Below are 19,531 nucleotides of genomic sequence, written 5' to 3' on the forward strand. Positions count from 1 at the left end.
GATACAATAATATTTAGTAATGACACGCATCCGCCGGCTGGGCTGCTAGCCTTAGACAAATCAAAATAGCCTCCCAAGAATTAGTCATTTGTCCAAATTTAGAAACAAAGGCTTTTTCTCTGATTGCTTCTCTTTCACGCATTTCAAGTTCTGATGCCTTCCTGTTTCAACCAACATCCCGGTCAGATTCCACAGATCTGGAAGTGAAAACCGATCGCCACTGATGTCAGCTCCCCAGACGCTCGGCGGTCCTTCCCGGTGCGGCCGCGTTCTGGGCCCATCTCTCGACAAGATCATCAAAAACGCCTCTTGGCGGAAACACTCTCACATCGTTTCCTCATGCAAATCCGCCCTCGAAAAGCTCGAGACCCTCTCTGATAGGGCCTTACCCGATCCCACTTCTCCTCTACTCGGCCTTTCCGTTTCCGATGCCGAATTTTCCCTCAATCCTATCATTCTCACTCTCAACTCCAATCACGCCAAACTCGCCGACCCCGCCCTCGAATGCGTCTTCAAGTTATTCTGTCTTGGCTACGTTCGCGGCGAGATTGACAGCAATCTCCCCAATTCGATCCTCTTCAAAATTGTCGAAAGTGTTTGCAAAGTCGATGGCATTGGCGACGAATCGATAGAGCTTGCTATGCTCCGAGTTTTGCTGTCCGCCGTTGGATGCCCTTGCGTTTTGGTCCGTGGCGATTGCTTGCTTCTCGTCTTTAAAACTTGCTATAATGTGTATTTAAGTGGTTTAAACGGAACCAATCAGATCTGTGCTAAGTCCGTTCTAGCTCAGATTGTGCTCATTGTGTTCACCCGGGCAGAAGAGGATTCCATGGATGTTTCTATCAAAATAGTTCCGGTTAGTGAGCTTATAGAGTTTACTGATAAGAATTTAAACGAAGGGGGTTCAATTTTTTATTGTCAGAATCTTATTAGCGAGGTTGTGACTACTAGTGAAGGGGTTCCGGATTTGAAGTTTTCACAGCCCAGTATGAGTCCGGAATTGCAGAATGGTGAGTCGAATGGGGAGAAGGAAGAAGTTGGCGAGGAAGAGGTGAAGGAAGGGATGGAATCGAGTTCCATTGGCAATATTAGTAAAATTAGGGAGGATGGATTTCATGTTTTTAAAAATTTGTGTAAGTTATCCATGAAGTTTTCTTCACAGGGAAATCCTGACGATGAGATCCTTTTAAGAGGGAAAACAGTGTCTTTGGAACTCCTCAAGGTCATTATGGATAATGGGGGTTCAGTTTGGCTCACAAATGAGAGGCAAGTCATCATACTATGCTCACGTATGATTCTGATCTTTTATTTCCTTGAAATATCGACTTATTATCTTATATAATTAGTTGTTATGGTTGTTGCATTTAGTTTGGGCTTTATCTTTGGTAGTTATTATCAGATCTTTTTCTAATGGATATTGGCATACTTAGTACTATGATATGATTGTTGTGTTAAGAACTCTAAAATGGTAGTGAACATTTAGGTTTATGTTTACTAATCTTATGAAGATACTGATATCATATAATGGAGCAAATATGAAGATATTTAGGTTTCTTATTCCTAAACACTGGCAGGATACGTCCAACGCCTCAACATGGACATCGTTTGGGGTATTGCTCCTCCAAATATAAACGTAAGAAAAACCTATTGAATTTGTGGCACACAACTTTTTCCAAGACTCAGTCACCCTCTGCCTATTCTGTGCCATACGAAGCCAAGTAAACCCTTTTATCAAGGGCTTATACTGGGTAGTGCAATTTTCATGAATTATCATATATATATATAGGTAGGATCCAATTACACAATGTAAAACTAAAATTTACACTGATTTAGGACCATTGGATGTGTGTACATTGATGGCTGAGATTAATAGTTGAAAATAGGAGATTTTTACGAAAAAGGAAGTGGATAATCTCAGCCATCAATTTGCACTCATCCAATGGTTATTAATCAGTGTAAAAAAAATTTACACCATGTAAGTGGATCCTACCCCTATATATATGTGTGTGTGTTGTGTGTGCACAAAAAATGAAAACCGCTCTAAAACCATTATCTGTTCTTCGTATATATGTTTGTACTATTTATTGTTTATCATGCAAGTTTTGTATGTTATGTACTACTGATATATAATTTGCGTGCTTTTTTATGGTTTTATGTTACATTTATCCTAGTGTTCTTACATGCTGTGATGCGTCATGCAGGTTTCTTAATGCAATTAAGCAGTATCTCTGCTTATCATTGTTAAAAAACAGTGCTTTGTCAGTGATGTCAATTTTCCAGCTCTCGTGTTCTATTTTTATGAGCCTTCTAACAAAATATAGATCAGGGTTGAAAGCTGAAATTGGAATATTCTTTCCCATGTTAATCCTCCGAGTTCTTGAGAATGTTCTCCAGCCAAGTTTTGTGCAGAAAACGACTGTCCTTAATATGTTGGAAAAGATTGTTGAGGATTCACAGATTATCACTGATATATTTGTGAACTATGACTGCGATGTGGATTCACCAAACATATTTGAAAGGTATTTTTTTTCTCCCTAATAATTGTTTGTACAAGTGGTTGACATGAATGCTGGTTCTATGTCCTCAAGTTCGTTGTCAATTTTCACCGAACATATCTGACAGGTATTTTTTACTAATAATTGTTTGGACAGATTAGATATCAGTGCTGATTCCATGCGCTAATAATTGTTTGTACAAATTTTAGATGTTATTCCATGCCCTAAAGTTCGATTACCATGTCAAGTTTTATTTAGAAGTGTCCAACTAATCATATGTGAAATCCTGTATGAATTTGATACATGTTCTCAAGTTCCACAAAACTAAATTTGGTCAACATAAAAAGTAACTCAAGAATCTGTTATTGGTTAATATTCTCAGAGCATCCTTCTGCTTCACATCTCATTATTTTCATTTGGATTTCTCATTTTTTTTAATTTATTATATTGCACTTTAGTTAAATATATTAAAAGGTTAATAATCAAGCCAACTGTTATGTCGTATATGATTTGAAACCTTCTGCAAAATTGCAAAAAGCAGATCAATATAAGAATTAATTATTAGCCAAAAATACAGGAGTTAACTTGAGCACCATTCGTTTGTGATGATCTCAGAGCCTGCTTTAAATTCTTTACTAGTGTTTTTTTTTCAGTTACTCGTTATCTTTCATTTCTTAATGCGTTGCAATTTAGTAAAATGTATTAAAACTCTTATAATTCCATCAGATATTTGCAGGATTGTCAATGGCCTTCTTAAAACTGCTCTAGGGCCTCCACCTGGTTCAACCACAACTTTGTCTGCAATCCAGGATATTACTTTTCGGCATGAATCAGTAAAGTGCTTAGTTGGCATCATTATATCAATGGGAGCTTGGATGGATGGACATCTAAAGATAGGTGACTCCAACATACATAAGAGCTCTGAGAATGACACTTCAGCAGAGAGCTATTCAACCCCGACTGCCGAAGATGGAATTTTTCCTGACTGTGAGTTGCATCTAGAAATGAATTCTGAAGTATCAGATGCTGCTACACTTGAGCAACGCCGAGCTTATAAAATTGAACTCCAGGTTAGTTATTGTTCTGAGTGGGGACAGAGCTCTACTGGTTCTTCGAGTAGCACACTCATTTGGTTCCATATTGTCGCCGAGGCTTGCCTTAATAAGTCATGATAATATGTCATAATATTATTAACTTATATTATTTCATTTACTTTTATGTAATTTTATTGTATGCTAGTTTTCTCCTTTTCTTCACAAGCTTAGTTTTTAGTGATACTTCTACTGTGTTACATGCAGAAAGGTGTTTCATTGTTCAACAGGAAGCCATCCAAAGGCATTGAGTTTCTTATGAACTCTAAAAAAATTGACAACACTCCAGAAGAAGTGGCATCTTTTCTGAGGAAAAACACTACTGGACTGAATGAAGCCATGATTGGTGATTATTTGGGTGAAAGAGAAGAATTTGCTTTGAGAGTCATGCATGCTTATGTGGATTCCTTTAATTTCAAATCTATGGATTTTGGTGAAGCCATTAGGTTCTTCCTACGTGGCTTTAGGTTGCCAGGTGAAGCACAAAAAATTGATCGCATCATGGAAAAGTTTGCTGAGCGCTATTGTAAATGCAATCCAAACTCATTTACTAGTGCAGATACAGCCTATGTACTGGCATACTCTGTCATAATGCTCAACACTGATGCTCATAACGACATGGTCAAAGATAAGGTTTGTTTTTCCAACCTGTTTTTGTCTCTTCAGCACATCACTGGATTGTGAACTTTTACTTTATATGCTTGCTTAGACATGTTCATGTCTCTTCTGGTCTATTTTGGGGTTTGTAAGCCTTTTGGGTGCTTCAAATTTTTCCCGTCAACAATGTGGAATTTTCTTTGAACTATTGTGAAATGTTTTCATAGATAAACTCACAATAGATTTGATTCTGCTCACTTCTGTTATATGTTGCTTCTGCATTCAGATGACTAAGTCTGATTTCATCCGAAACAACCGAGGAATAAATGATGGCAAGGATTTACCTGAGGAGTATCTTGGTGCTCTTTATGACCAGATTGTGAAAAATGAAATTAAGATGAATGCTGATTCTGCTGTTCCTCAATGCAAGCAGGAAAATAGCTTAAACAAGTTATTGGGTTTGGATGGTATACTGAATCTGGTTAGTTGGAAGCAAACAGAAGATAAGCCATTGGGTGCAAATGGGCTTCTTATAAGACACATTCAAGAACAGTTTAAGGCAAAGGCGGGAAAATCGGAGTAAGTTTTTTAATCTAATTCTTATGTTTTGCTCCGTGGAAAATGATTGGTGTGGCAAGGAATAGAAGTGTGGCACTTGTTTAGGTTATATGTTTTTTTTTTTGATAGGAATAATAGGCCTCATTAAAAACCTCCTTCTTGGTTACCTCTTGACAGAAGTATCTATCGGAAGGAGGAAAAGAGTGCCTTAGTTTTATAAATAAAGAGAGTATTACATAACATTACAACAGAGACCTAACAATTAACCTATCCCTTCCTTAGCTAACTTATCTGCTTCCCAATTACAGCCCCTAGGAATCCATCGAATAATAACCGCCCTCCCCCGAACTAAGGCAACAATATCTAAGATCAGGGAACTGAAAAAATTAGGAACAGAAATAGGTGACAATATCCATTCTACTGCAGATTTGCAGTCACTTTCCATGATCAGTCTTCCTTTCTTAGCCCAAACTGATGAAACGAAAAGGTCTAGGCCTTTTTTAATAGCCTTCAGTTCAGCCAACGGTGGAGGTCCTGGACCAATACTAACAGAGAAAGACGATAAAATTATACCATTTATGAGCTGCTTTAGGTGAATTTTTTTAGGCGTATGAGTTAAGATTTTATGGTACATTTTGTTACATGCCCTATGTTGTGACATGTTGGGAAAGGAAGTCATTTAATCTTAGTTGATTCTAGCATAAAAGATTGTAAATGAACTTGCGTCATTAGAAAAAGAGAATTCAGTTCTTGCATGTTCTTCTATATATGTTCCCTCCTTATTGCTTCTATTTTAATAAGATCTTTGTTCTTTTATCATCCCAACATCTCCGGAGGTATATTTGTAAAAAATAACCATTTTAAATTTGTTTTTGCAGGTCTGTTTATCATTCTGTTTCAGATGTTTCAATCTTGAGATTTATGGTGGAGGTCTGCTGGGGACCTATGCTGGCTGCATTTAGTGTTACTCTTGATCAAAGTGATAATAGACTTGCTACTACACAATGCTTACACGGCTTTCGACACGCTGTGCATGTAACTGCAGTACTGGGCATGCAGACACAGAGAGATGCTTTTGTCACATCTGTGGCAAAGTTCACTTATCTCCATTGTGCTGCAGACATGAAACAAAAGAATGTTGATGCTGTAAAGGTTCGTGGTATTTGTATGCTCATGATAACCAGGAATTGTAATGTTCTCCCTTGGCATTCTCTCATAAGCTATATCACAGGAAGTGTTATAACTGCAGCATTGGTCAATTTGAATGTTTTTCTCTTACAGTCTCCCACCAGAGATACCATAAAGTTCACTTGTGTTGTGTCATGTGTGCATTATTCTTTTATGCCTTTTTCTTGACATTAGCTTGTTTCTGGAACATTGATAATCTACTACTTAGAAATCAAGTTCAAGGAGATTAGACTATGTTTAGTATTTGGTTGCTTTTGTGATCTTTGTTTTGACTTTATGGTTTATAATTTTAGTTGTTGTTAGCAAGCATAGGGAATCATAGGCATGATGCTTTTTACAATGAATACAATTATGAGTAAATTTATTGGCCATATGCCTGATAATTGTTTCATCATTTATAAACAATAAATTGAAGTGGGCAACCGTTGCGGTTAAGGGGTTAGTCATGGTATTGCTTGAAGAAGGCAACCTTATGAGGGTTGTGTTTTACGCACCTATGATACTGTGCATAGATAATATCCAGTTACCTTAAACTGTGATGGTTGGATGATAGAAATTCCTATTGTCTGTTGGTAAAATAGATTTAAAATTCAATGCATTAAATTTAGTAATGCCTGTTTCATTTGTATGATATAAGTTTCTTCTTTAAAATATTCTTTTTATATCTCACTACTTGAAACATTTTACTTTATACAGGCAATAATATCTATTGCCATTGAAGATGGTAACCATCTTCAGGAAGCTTGGGAGCATATATTGACCTGCCTGTCCAGAATTGAGCATTTGCAACTGTTGGGAGAAGGTGCTCCAACTGATGCATCCTTTTTAACCGAGTCAAACACTGAAACAGATGACAAGACGCCAAAATCTGCCGATCTTCAATATTTGAAGAACAAAGGAACCCTCCAGAATCCAACTGTAATGGCAGTTGTCCGAGGAGGTTCATATGATAGCACTACTGTTGGAATCAATAGTTCTGGACTGGTATCTCTGGAGCAAATTAATCACTTCATTGCTAACTTGAATTTATTGGACCAGATTGGAAATTTTGAGTTGAACCATGTTTTTGCACATAGCCAGAGGTTAAACAGCGAAGCAATAGTGGCATTTGTGAAAGCCCTTTGCAAAGTTTCTATATCAGAGTTGCAGTCTCCTACAGATCCTCGGGTTTTTAGCCTCACTAAGCTAGTTGAAATTGCGTAAGGTTCTTGCCTATTTTTAGAAAATTTCCTATAATGCTAGTTCTATCAGAATCTCAATTATTTACCTTCAGATAAATTTGCCCTAGCTCTCTCTGGCACATATGTCTCCCTCTGTTGTCTACCTATGAAGAAAACTTATTCTACAATGTCCTATTGCAGGCACTACAATATGAATCGCATCAGATTAGTTTGGAGTCGCATGTGGAATGTTCTTTCTGATTTCTTCGTTTCGGTCGGATTGTCTGAAAATTTATCTGTATCAAGTTTTGTGATGGATTCATTGCGGCAACTTGCTATGAAATTCTTAGAACGTGAGGAGCTTGCAAATTACAATTTCCAGAATGAATTTTTGAGACCTTTTGTGATTGTTATGCGGAAAAGCAACTCTGCAGAAATAAGGGAATTAATAGTTCGATGCATTTCTCAGATAGTCCTCAGTCGTGTCAGGAACGTGAAATCTGGATGGAAAAGTGTTTTTATGGTATGCTAGTGGCTCATGTAAGATTTCTATTATTATGCAGCGCCAATATTTTCTTTTTCACACAATTATGTTCTTTTCTTAGGTGTTCACAGCAGCTGCTGCGGATGAGTATAAGAATATTGTCTTGGTTGCTTTCGAGACAATGGAAAAAATAGTGCGAGAATACTTTCCTCATATAACTGAGACTGAGGCTGCTACATTTACTGATTGTGTAAGATGCCTCATCAAGTTCACAAATAGCAGATTTAACAGTGATGTTAGCCTTAATGCTATTGCATTTCTACGGTTCTGTGCTTTCAAACTTGCTGAGGGAGGACTTGTTTGCACTGATAAGAGGTTGGATGATGGTTCATTTGTTTCAATTGTTAAAGAGGATGATTTAGATGTGCAAAGTTTCACCGACATTGATGATCCTGGATCATATTGGGGTCCTCTGCTAACAGGTAAGCAGTTAATTTAGTTCCTTGCAAATCCTCTAACCTTGTTACATTGTTTTTTTTATAGGAAGTGGAGGCCTCGTTAAAACCCCCCTTCATGATTAACGGAACACCAATCGGTGTTCCTTAATCAGCGGAAGGAGGAAATGAGTGCCTCAAAATTCATTAATAAGATTACATAATGTTTAAAACAAACAACCCCCTTACAAAAACAACCCGAAACACACCAAACAACACATCTATCACTCAATTAAACAACATCCTAAACCAACCAACAATAACTACCCAATACCAGCCTTAGCTAGGCTATCAGCTTCTATATTAGCTGTTCTGTCAACCCATTTGATAGCACCCTCCAATACTCTTATCATGACAATATCTTTCACTAGATGAAGAAAAACACCAGGGAAGCTATCTAAATTCTTAACCCAATCCACAGCAAGTTTGCTATCGGATTCAACAATCCACCGATTCTTAAACGTCTGAAGAATAGGCTCAAAGATAAGTACACCCCTCTTGTTACATTGTTATGCAATATGGAATGCATTATAGGTTTTTTTTTTTAATTTTTTTTATGGTTGAATCCTTAGCAATCAAAACTAAGCCTTGATTATATGGTTCACATTGTTTTTTGATTGATGGATAACATACCCTTATAACTAGTAATTTTTTTTGATAGGAATAGGAGGTCTCATTAAAAACCTCCCTCTTAGAGGATCTTACCCATAAGGTAAGACCCAACTAGCGGAAGGAGGAAAAGAGTACCTCAATTTATTAATGAAAGCCAAGTTACATAAGACTTAAAAACACTTTTACAAACAACATAAGACTTCACACACTCCTCTAGCTTCTAAGCTCAGAAACAGACACCAACTGAAACAGACAAAAAAAAAAAAAAAAAAAAAAAAAAAAATCACCCGATCCCCTCTTTTGCTAGCTTGTCAGCCTCGCAATTACAAGACCTTGGAATCCACCTGACAATAAAATTTCTAAAAGAAACAATAGATACAATTTCCTTAACAAAATTCGAAAGGGAAATAGGAACCAAAGCTTGATCTTTGATCCAATCCACGACCAGCTTGCAATCACATTCAATAATGAGTCTGCCCTTCAACAACCATTCTGAAGAAACAAAGATATCAATGCCTCTTCTTACAGCTTTCAATTCTGCTAAATAGGGATAAGAAGGACCAACATTTTCTGAAAAAGAGATGAGTGTAACCCGATTCCAATCCCTGAGAAGACCCCCTATTCCAGCCACTCTCCCAACTCTACTACAAGCCCCATCCACATTGAATTTAAAAAAATCAACTGGAGGAGGAATCCACCCGCACCCTGATCTGTGAAGTTCCTTAGGGGCAGAGATACTATCTGCCAAGGAAGGATCACCAATTAAAGAATCCACCTTAATATAGGAAAGAGGATATTTTGCTAGAAACCATCTTGCTAGCCTTAAGCGAACAGTGAAAAACAGTGAAAGCTTGTCCAGTTTACCATTATCAAAGATAATTTCATTTCTGATTCTCCAAATTGACCATAGCACTACACCCGGAATAAACTTCCAAATAACCGAAGAAGGCCTCAAATCAGACCAAGAACTAAGTAAGGAAGGAGGGTCAAGTGGAAAAGCTAAACTAATACCCCAATAACAAATTAATTTATTCCACAGCTCCCACGAAACCTGACAGAACAAAAAAAGATGCTGGACAGATTCTTCACATAGATTGCAAAAAGGGCAGAGAGTATCCTCCCCTAAAGTAACCCCCCTTTTCATCAATTCCATTCTAACAGCAACTTTTTGATGAGATAGCTGCCAAAGGAAAGTCTCCACTCTAGGAGGGACTAATCCCAGCCAAACACAGTTTCTCCACTGAAATGTATCCTCATAAACAGAGTCTAGAGATTTCCTGCACTCTTTGACAGAAAACAGCCCGTCCCCCAAGCCATCCCACAGCAGGCAATCCTCCAAAGATTCAATCAGTTTAATGTCTTTAAGGCTGTTCAATAATTCAACCAACTGCAACACTTCCCAATCACAAAGATTCCTCCTTGTTTTAATATTCCACTCCCATCCATTCAAATCAAAACTACCAAAAGCAGCCACATTGCCACCTTTGTTAGTAGAAAGTGCAAAAATCCTAGGAAAAAGTATTTTTAATGGACAATCCCCAAGCCAAGTATCCTTCCAAAAAGAGACAGATTCTCCATTCCCTATTTGAATTTTTGCATGAGATCTAAGGCACCCTCCAATGAAGTCATTCTTTGAGAAGTTATTGACAATTCCCCTCCAAATCCACGAGTCTTTATGAGATAGGGCCTTAGTGATATCCAAGGAATGACAACTCACATTATGTTTACAACAAAAGAATTTCTTCCATATCGAGTCTTTCTCATTTGCAAACTTCCATACCCACTTCCCCAACAACGCTCGATTGGTAAGATTCAAATCAACAACTCCTAAACCTCCACCACTCAACGGCTTACAAATCTTTTTCCAACTAACCCAATGCATTCTCTTTTTCTCACCCCCTCCACCCCAAAGAAAATTCGACATCAAAGAATTTAACTGTTGAGAAATAGTAGATGGCATCTTGAAAATAGATAGGTAAAAAATGGGTAAAGATGAAAGTACCGACTTTATAAGCACCAATCTGCCAGCCATGGATAAAGATGAAGCTTTCCACCCCACCAATTTTCTACTAAAGTTCTCTATGACCGGCTCCCACAACTTCTCTGAATTCTTTTTTGCCCCCAAAGGGAGGCCTAAATAAACTGTCGGGAAAGAGAGAGAGAGAGACGAGAGATATCTATTTTTGTTGTTTAAATCATTGCACATTATCTATTTTCCATTGTTAATCCATTAAATTACTCCGAGTTCAGGTTAGGCTCTTATCCACATGTTAAATGCCAAAAACAATTTACTACCTGCTTTGACTAAACTGTTCTCTCTGAAAGGAAACATGATTGCCTATCAATCTTACTTTTTTACATTGCAGAAAGTAAGTGCCTTTGGTTTTGAAGTTTGAGAATTTTGTTATGTTTCAGGTTTATCAAAACTAACATCTGATTCGAGATTAGCTATCCGAAAGAGTTCGTTGGAAGTGCTTTTCAACATCCTGAATGATCATGGTCACCTTTTCTCACGAACATTCTGGCTTGGTGTTTTTAGTTCTGTTGTTCTCCCCATATTTGATGGTGTGTGTGAAAAGAGTGACAAGGCTATAAAAACTGAGCAGGATTCACCAACTGCTGAATCTCCTCATCGTGATGGAAGTAACTGGGACACTGAAACTTCTACCGTGGCATCTCAGTGTCTAGTAAATTTATTCATTAGTTTTTATGATGTATTAAGGCCTCGGCTACCAGATGTGGTATACATACTGACAGGATACTTGGGAAGTTCAATACAAGGTCGCGCAAGCATTGGAGTTGCAGCGATGTGTCGTTTGACGAGAGAGTTAGGAAGCAGACTTTCAGAAGAAGAGTGGAGAGAAATATTTCTTGCTTTTAAAGAAACAGCCACTTCAACTTTGCCTGGGTTTAAGAAGCTTTTGAGAACCATGGATGACATCAAGGTGCCTCACAATTCTCAATCCTATTCTAATACCGAAACAAGTTCTGATCATGGATTCACCAATGATGATGTTGAGGGTGATAATCTGCAAACCATGGCTTACGTGGTTTCGAGAATGAAGAGTCATATTTCCATCCAGCAACACATTTTACAGGTTCTCACACCGCACACTATTTCTTGAATGCTAATGGTGGTTCGTTATAATTCTATAGAAACTCATGACATAATCATAATTGTTTCTCATTGCATTATTTCAGGTTCTAACTGATATATACAAAACACACATGCAATTCTTGTCGGCTGCAAATACCATTATCGTTGTCGAGATATTTTCTTCCATTTCATCACATGCTCTGGAGCTGAACTCTGAGACAAGAATGCAGCAGAAAATACAGATAGCGTGCTCAATCTTGGAGCTCTCTGAACCTCTCATGCTTGGCTTTGAGAATGAGGCTTATCACAATTACCTCAACTTCCTCCAAGAGTTTGTTGAAAACAATCCGTCCATCTCCAAAGAGATGAATCTAGAATCACTACTTGTAGAAGTGTGTGAAAAAATATTGCAAATATACCTTAACTGTACCACTGATCACCAGAATATGCCGGTGACCCATTGGATTCTTCCATTAGGTTTTGCCAAGAAGGAAGAATTGGCAGCTAGAAGTCCATTACTTGTGTCAGCATTGAAGGCATTGAGTGGTTTGGGAAGGGATTCCTTTAGAAAATACATATCAAATATCTTTCATCTGTTGGTCGATCTTGTCCGGAGTGAGCACAGCTCGGGTGAAGTTCAACATGTTCTCCGCAACATATTCCAGTCATGTGTAGGTACAATAATCATGCAATAATTTTAATTTTTTGTTTTAGAATATATTACATTTAGATGCATTATGTCACAGTTTCGATCACATAGTTGGCTTGATGATTAGCCAAGATATAGCCTTTTATGAGTTCTTTTTCTTTTGTTTCATATAAAAATAGTGTACATGTTAATCGACATCTTGATGATATGAATTGAAATTTTCTTCACTTACTGATCTTGGATGCATATGATCCATATGCTGGTAGATCGAATCACTTAAATTGACTTGAGTTGGTACGATTATCCATCTTGTTTGGCCATAGTTTCAATTTTATTTTTAAAAAATCTATTTATCTCACATTTAACTGTAATTTTTGTTAAAAAACGAGCCGGATATCAGATCCTGGTTTTGGTTTGTTGGTGCAATTTGCATCATCTATTGTGGTTTTGGTTTGTTGGCAGCGATGGACCGAGGGGGACGGTTAGGGTAGATGTCATGAAAATTTTAAATTATTATATATTTTAATTTTTTTTATATATTTTGTATTGATAATATATTTTTGTTCTATGTAGATGCAATTGTTGAAACTTTAGATTTGTCAATTTTTAAGGGAGAATAATATTCCTGAGGTCACTCGTTCATAAAACATGATGTATATGAAATGAATATAGCCTTCACAAGATTGGTGGTAAGCCATATACATAATTATACTAAGATTTGTAACTCCTTAAGATATAGTCACCTTAATTTACCAACATTAATTGTGATTCAGAATTGACTGAGTACTTGTTAGAAGTGTACAAGGAAATTTCAAAATTCATGCACATTCATAATTTAGTAAGCTATTTTTTTTTATTCAAATGGTATTTTTTTAATCCCAAAATATTTTAGGAAATTAAACGTTCAAATTTGGAGACTATAAAATCAATGGGATAAATAGAAATGTCCAAATTACGGGTCGAACATGGAGTGGTGCATTAGAATAATGCAGTGCTGTTTTCTCTTTGTTCTTGATAATAATGGTTATACCGTGGTGAATTGAAATATGAACCCTTTCGGTTTGACTCCAAATCTAAAAAATAATAGGGTAAATTTTGTATTTGTTCATCCAACTATTTCTTCGATTTTATTTTAGTCACTCAACTATTTTTTTTAAATTATACCTAAAATCATATTTTGAGTTCGTTTTGGTCATCTGTTGTTAAGCAAACAGAACTACTGACATGTCAATTTTTTATTTTTCAATGCTGAAGTGTCATTATCTCATGGTGACACATCAGCATTACTATTAATTTTTTAACATGAGACTAAATATAACTTTATGTATGATTTTGACAAAAAATAGTTTAGTGGCCGAAATGGAAGTACGAGAATAATTGGGTGACTAAATACATAGTTTATCCAAACAACATTACAAATCTTGGAACATGCATTGCCTACGTCAATATATTGTTTCTTTTCCCCTTACAGCTCTTCCTATAAATACTGTTGCTCCTCTACTCAACTCTGACTCAAACTAAGAAATCTGGTTTTTCCACAACACCAACAGGACTCTCCTCTCTCACTCTCTTTTATACTCGCCGCCGGTTCCCGCCACGAACACCCACCCGTTATGGAGGTCCGCCGGCGATCATCGGCTAAACCGGTTCAATCTCTTAAGGCAACGAAAACCATTTCAGTAGAGGAAGATCCCACCAAAGCTTCCCACGCATTACCGCTTCCGTCGTATCTAACAAATGCTGTCTTCTTCACACTATTCTTCTACGTGGTTTATTTTCTTCTTTCCCGTTGGCTTTAAAAGATCCGCACTTCCAGGCCTCTCAGCGTCGTCACCTTTTCCGAGATCGTGGCCATCCTAGCTTTCGTAGCTTCCTTTATTTACCTTCTGTGTTTCTTCGGGATTGACTTTGTTCAGTCTCTGCTTCTTCAACCGTCGACCGACGTTTGGAACTCCGAGGACGATGATGAGGAAACTGAAGATTTGCTTCTTAAAGAAGATGCTCGTAAACTCCGTTGCGGTCAAACTCTTGATTGCTCACTTCCTTCTTTGCGTTCTCCGGCACCGATTGTAAATGTCCAGAAGGTGTTCGATGAAAAGCCTGTCACGGTTACAACCGAGGAGGACGAAGAAATAATTAACTCCATAATGGCCGGAACAACCCCTTCGTATTCTTTGGAATCGAAATTAGGTGACTGCAAGAGAGCGGCTGCGATCAGGCTTGAGGCATTGCAGAGATTGACGGGGAAGTCATTATCAGGATTGCCTTTGGATGGGTTTGATTACGACTCGATTCTAGGACAGTGTTGCGAGATGCCGATTGGGTACGTTCAGATTCCCGTGGGAATCGCCGGGCCTTTGCTGCTTAATGGAAGAGAGTACTCAGTTCCTATGGCAACCACGGAGGGGTGCTTGGTGGCTAGCACTAATAGGGGCTCTAAGGCTATTCATTCGTCTGGTGGAGCTACAAGTGTTCTACTCAAAGATGGGATGACTAGAGCTCCTGCCGTAAGGTTCGGTACAGAGAAAAGGGCAGCTGATCTGAAGTTGTATTTGGAGGATCCTGGGAATTTCGACACTTTGGCTCTTCTTTTAACAGGTTTGTGATTATAATAGACATATTTTTCCATTTCAGTTTGACACCAATCACTCTATAATTGGGGTATTTATACGGCGAGAAAAGATTGAAAGAGGATCCTCTTCACTTTCTTCTCTTTTTTCACCTTCATCTTCCTCTTATACTTCCATCTCTCACCACAAGAAATCACTGGTCAGCGATCGTTAACTCACCGATCGTGTCTCTATGTCCAAATCAAACTGTGCCCATCAACAAATGTAATATTTGGACTGGTTTACTGAAAATTGTTGGTTTTCTGTGTGGTTGCTGATCAAGTAGATTTGGCAGACTTCAAGGTATCAAATGTCCAATTGCTGGGAAGAATCTATATCTGAGATTCACTTGCAGTACTGGTGATGCTATGGGGATGAACATGGTTTCCAAGGGAGTCCAGAACGTTTTGGATTTCCTTCAAACTGATTTCCCTGACATGGATGTCATTGGCATCTCTGGTGAGCTTCGTTTGCTTAGATTTACAATTGTATTGTTCTTTTTTTCCTGGAACTAGATCACTGAATTTTATGGATTTATGATGGGTATAGGAAACTTCTGCTCGGACTAAAAGCCAGCTGCAGTAAATTGGATTGAAGGACGAGGCAAATCTGTTGTCTGCGAGGCCATCATTAAGGGTGATGTGGTGAAGAAGGTCTTGAAGACTAGTGTTGAATCTCTTGTGGAGCATAACATGCTTAAGAACCTTACTGGTTCGGCCATGGCTGGAGCTTTGGGTGGATTTAATACCCATGCCAGTAACATTGTGACTGCACTCTACATAGCTACTGGCCAAGATCCTGCCCAAAACGTTGAGAGCTCTCATTGCATCACAATGATGGAAGCTGTTAATGACGGCAAGGACCTTCACGCGTCCGTCACAATGCCTTCTATTGAGGTAATTGATCGTGTTGCCTGTCTTATTATCGAACACAAGGATTTTCATCGGAAATGTCACCTGATTATTATCTCCGTTGGCGTCTTATCTTTTAGGTTGGAACTGTTGGTGGTGGAACTCAGCTTGCATCTCAGTCAGCCTGTTTGAACCTGCTAGGGGTGAAGGGTGCGAGCAAAGAGTCACCTGGAGCAAACTCTAGAACGCTGGCAACCATTGTTGCTGGTGCCGTCCTTGCCGGGGAGCTGTCGCTCATGTCGGCACTTGCGGCCGGGCAACTAGTCAAGAGCCATATGAAGTACAATAGGTCCAGCAAGGGTGTTTCCAAGGCTGCTTCTTGAGGATCACGTGATATCATTGCAGATGGTCTGCTTTGTGAAGTTTGATTTTGGACACTTGTACGCGTGAAGTTTGATTTCATTCAATTTTTACAAATTATTATATTGTAATGGACGTATCATCATTTTATCACAAATAATTATATCCATCTAATATGAAAATAAATAAATAAATAGATTTATTTTTTTAAAATGCGTGTAATTCAATCAACAATTATACTAATATCAAAATTTTATATGTATAATTGTACAACATCAAACATTCTATCAAAGTTCATATGTAGTTTTGATACTTAACTCTTTTTATTTATCAATAAAAGTATGTAATTCTTTTAAGGGGAAAAAACATTTAAATGCTCAAAAGCTCTTGTTATTGTACTCGAAAATCAAATAAACCTATGATTTTTTCCTAACAAAAAATTAAGTTTTCATTAAATAAAAAAGTTAATGTACAACATAAATAATACAATTTCAACATTGAAACTCAAAAGGTGGGAAAGAAAAATAAAACCAAAACATTTCCTTAGATACGTGTTTCATCTTCCAAAATATTTAACTATCAATAATTTTCTTGTCTCTATTTGATCCTGGACTAAAATTGATATAAACATGGAGTTTGAAAGAATGAATATGACAAATTGCTTATGATGTTTTTAAAATCATACTTAATATTATGTTTTGGTTTCATTTTGGTCACCCACCGTTAAAAAAGTAATAGAACTGTTGACATGATGTTTTTAATTTTTTCAATGGTGACATGACATTACTTATGACGACACATCAACATCACCGTTAATTTTTCAACGGTGGTGACCAAAATAAAACTAAAACGTAACACTAAATATGATTTTGAAATGAAAAATAATTTAATGACTAAAATAGAATAAAAATAATAATTAGAGTACTAAAAATGTAGCTTACCTAAGAATCAGATACCTACCTTGTTTTGTACAATCAAAACGCTTTAACAAAGAATTTTCAATATCTACTGGTAGTAGTGTAGAAGCGTTTAGTGAGAGAATTTGCTCTCCCTTCTCTCTAGGATTCTTTTACAAGATGGGTCAATGGTCGGTCTCAAAGGTTTCTTCCATGGTTTCTCATGGATCACTGGTTGTCGAGTTCCTTGTTTGGAGCTCAAAACGGTTAGGTTTTCTCAAAATCCGGTTGTTTATTTTTCAAGTTCCTAGATCGTTAGGATTTTATTGTTATTATAAAATTATGAGTCATTCTCGGTGTTCTTCTTCAGCGAATGAAGTTGAAGGTAAAAGCTATCTTTGTTATCATTATGGTTTATTACTCGTGATTTATGTTTTGCAGGATCTTCTTAAGGGATGTTGGCAATGGAATGATAAAGAGAGAGGGAATGTTACTTTAGAGATCTTTCAATATTGGTTTGAAGGGAAGGAGTTTTTCGAGGTAGGAGAGAAAGTGAGGAAGAATGATTGGGTTCGGGCTAGGAGTATGAGAGCTATGGGAGAACTGGCAACAAATAAATATTTAGGGTGAAGTTCAGTGCCGGAAAGTGAAGTAAACTTTGATAAAGTTTTAGAAGAAGATGACCGGAGCCGGGCTTCCAAAAACATGAAGGGATTTGTTGAGGTGATTAGAGGATGTTACACGATTACTACAGTAAATGTTCGGAATCACAAACAAGATTGGGGGTGGTTTGGTTATGTTCAGCAAGAAGTTAAGGGAGAAAGTGTATTTTGGTTTGTGATTGAGATAAGTTACTATATAAGAAATTATCAATCAAGGAAAATCTGGAAATTAGTGATTGACGAGTCAAGTCAAGATCCCATCATTTTTCTGATATTAGATTGGGATTGGGGATTTTATTGGAAGTTCTCATTATGGAAATTTCTTAGAAGATTTTTGTATGATATGAGGTCTTGTCGTGGGGGAAGGAAGAGTTATTATTTAACTCTATGGAACCAGATCGTTCAGCAGGAAGTCTTTTTTCTACACGGGTTTGGACTGGGCTATGCTATGTTATGCTCGGTGCAGGCAATAGGTGGGATCGGTAGGGGGCTAATTTACTTATTATACTACTCGGTGCAGTCAGCAGGTAAGGCTGGCAGGGATCACGCAGGGGATGGGTGTCCAGAGTTAAGTCTGGCAGAGCAGGTGGAAAGTTGCGGCGGCTACAGTACGATCAGCCACTGTGAACACTGTTCGGACATTCCTAGTTGCTGGAAATACCGTGGGAGATTGGCTGTTTTTGGGGAAATGGTTCATTCATATTTATTTATTTTGAGTATTATAATGGAGAGTTTTTTTAAAAGTCTATTTGGTGTAGGCAAAGGGTGTAAGAGAAGAATGTTACATCAGAGAGGCTATTTTCAAGTTGGTGGGGTTGTCATATAGGTATGGGATAGGATAAGGGGAGAGAAGGTTGCTTTTACCATTCATACTCTCAAGAGAAAGTTTACTGCTTTTGTCTTAGTTTCCCATTGTAAATCCTTCGAAAGTTTGGATTCAAGAAAAGGGTGTAGGAGTGGCATTTGGTTTCTTTTCTCGGTTGTTCATTATACTAGTGAAATGTCAGAGGAGGTTGCGAACTTGATGAAGCATTTGAAATTCACTGAGGATGAGTCTGAGGACATCTCTCCGCCACGAGTCGTTACTGATGATGATATAATGGAAATGGATAAGTGGATCGTCGCGAGGATAATTGGATACAAGAGAATGGATAGCGAGGTGGTGTTGTGGGTCTTTCGTTCTATTTAGGGTCATGCTAGACTCTTGGACTCTAGTATCTTGAAGGATAACATGTTCCTTTTTAAGTTCAAGACGCTTTCGGATAAGCAAGCTATTATGAAACGCACCCCATGGAGTTTCGAAGGAACTTTTTTGGCTATTACTCACTTTGACCCTTCTCTGAGTCTTGAAGAATTTGATTTTCGGCCCCTTGGTGTGTGGGTTAGAATATATGAGCTCCCTCTGGGGTATATGAAGATTGAGACAGCGGAGAAGATTGGTAATAGAATCGGGAAGACTATTGCTATTGATACAAGATCGGGTGATGGAAGAATGGGCGATTACCTTCGTGTTCGTGTGGAGATTGATTGTACCAAACCGCTGCGAAGATGTGCTAAGATGGGTGTGCTTGCGAATGGAGAACCGAGGAAGTGTTTGCTAAAGTATGAATGACTGCCTTCGTTTTGCCATAGGTGCGGCATTATTGGCCATGTGCTCACGGAATATCCGGGTTTTTCGAAGCAACTGCAACAATCACTCCAATTCGGGGAATGGCTCAGAGTGTCACC

General features: G+C 37.9%; 1 protein-coding gene and 1 pseudogene across 2 annotated transcripts; both read left to right on the forward strand.

Moving 5' to 3' along the window:
* The first annotated feature begins 116 nt into the window (after positions 1 to 116).
* On the forward strand, positions 117 to 12,660 carry LOC120120339 (brefeldin A-inhibited guanine nucleotide-exchange protein 1-like). Of its 2 annotated transcripts, XM_039139999.1 has the most exons (11): positions 117 to 1,266; positions 2,202 to 2,519; positions 3,232 to 3,565; positions 3,794 to 4,219; positions 4,470 to 4,762; positions 5,620 to 5,893; positions 6,626 to 7,128; positions 7,291 to 7,612; positions 7,695 to 8,055; positions 11,095 to 11,777; positions 11,881 to 12,660. In XM_039139999.1, exons 1-11 carry the CDS (start codon positions 224 to 226, stop codon positions 12,469 to 12,471), a joined length of 5,148 nt encoding a protein of 1,715 aa, XP_038995930.1. In that variant the 5' UTR covers positions 117 to 223; the 3' UTR covers positions 12,472 to 12,660. The 2 variants fall into 2 exon arrangements, with proteins under 2 accessions (XP_038995930.1, XP_038995931.1); XM_039140000.1 differs by lacking the exon at positions 117 to 1,266 and having other exon boundaries at positions 2,336 to 2,519; positions 3,222 to 3,565.
* A 1,297-nt stretch (positions 12,661 to 13,957) lies between these two features.
* On the forward strand, positions 13,958 to 16,269 carry LOC120120343 (annotated as a pseudogene).
* Positions 16,270 to 19,531: the final 3,262 nt, after the last annotated feature.

Source organism: Hibiscus syriacus, unplaced genomic scaffold, assembly GCF_006381635.1.
Source record: "Hibiscus syriacus cultivar Baekdansim isolate YM2019G1 unplaced genomic scaffold, ASM638163v2 tig00110338_pilon, whole genome shotgun sequence".
Lineage (NCBI taxonomy): Eukaryota > Viridiplantae > Streptophyta > Magnoliopsida > Malvales > Malvaceae > Hibiscus > Hibiscus syriacus.

What these genes read in the sequence shown, in the direction of transcription:
- LOC120120339 (XM_039139999.1), top strand. Translation starts at nt 224, where the DNA reads ATGTCAGCTCCCCAGACGCTCGGCGGTCCTTCCCGGTGCGGCCGCGTT. An exon ending in ACGACATGGTCAAAGATAAG is followed by an intron (nt 4,220 to 4,469) that starts GTTTGTTTTTCC and finishes TTCTGCATTCAG; the next exon opens with ATGACTAAGTCTGATTTCAT. An exon ending in GATGGAAAAGTGTTTTTATG is followed by an intron (nt 7,613 to 7,694) that starts GTATGCTAGTGG and finishes TTCTTTTCTTAG; the next exon opens with GTGTTCACAGCAGCTGCTGC.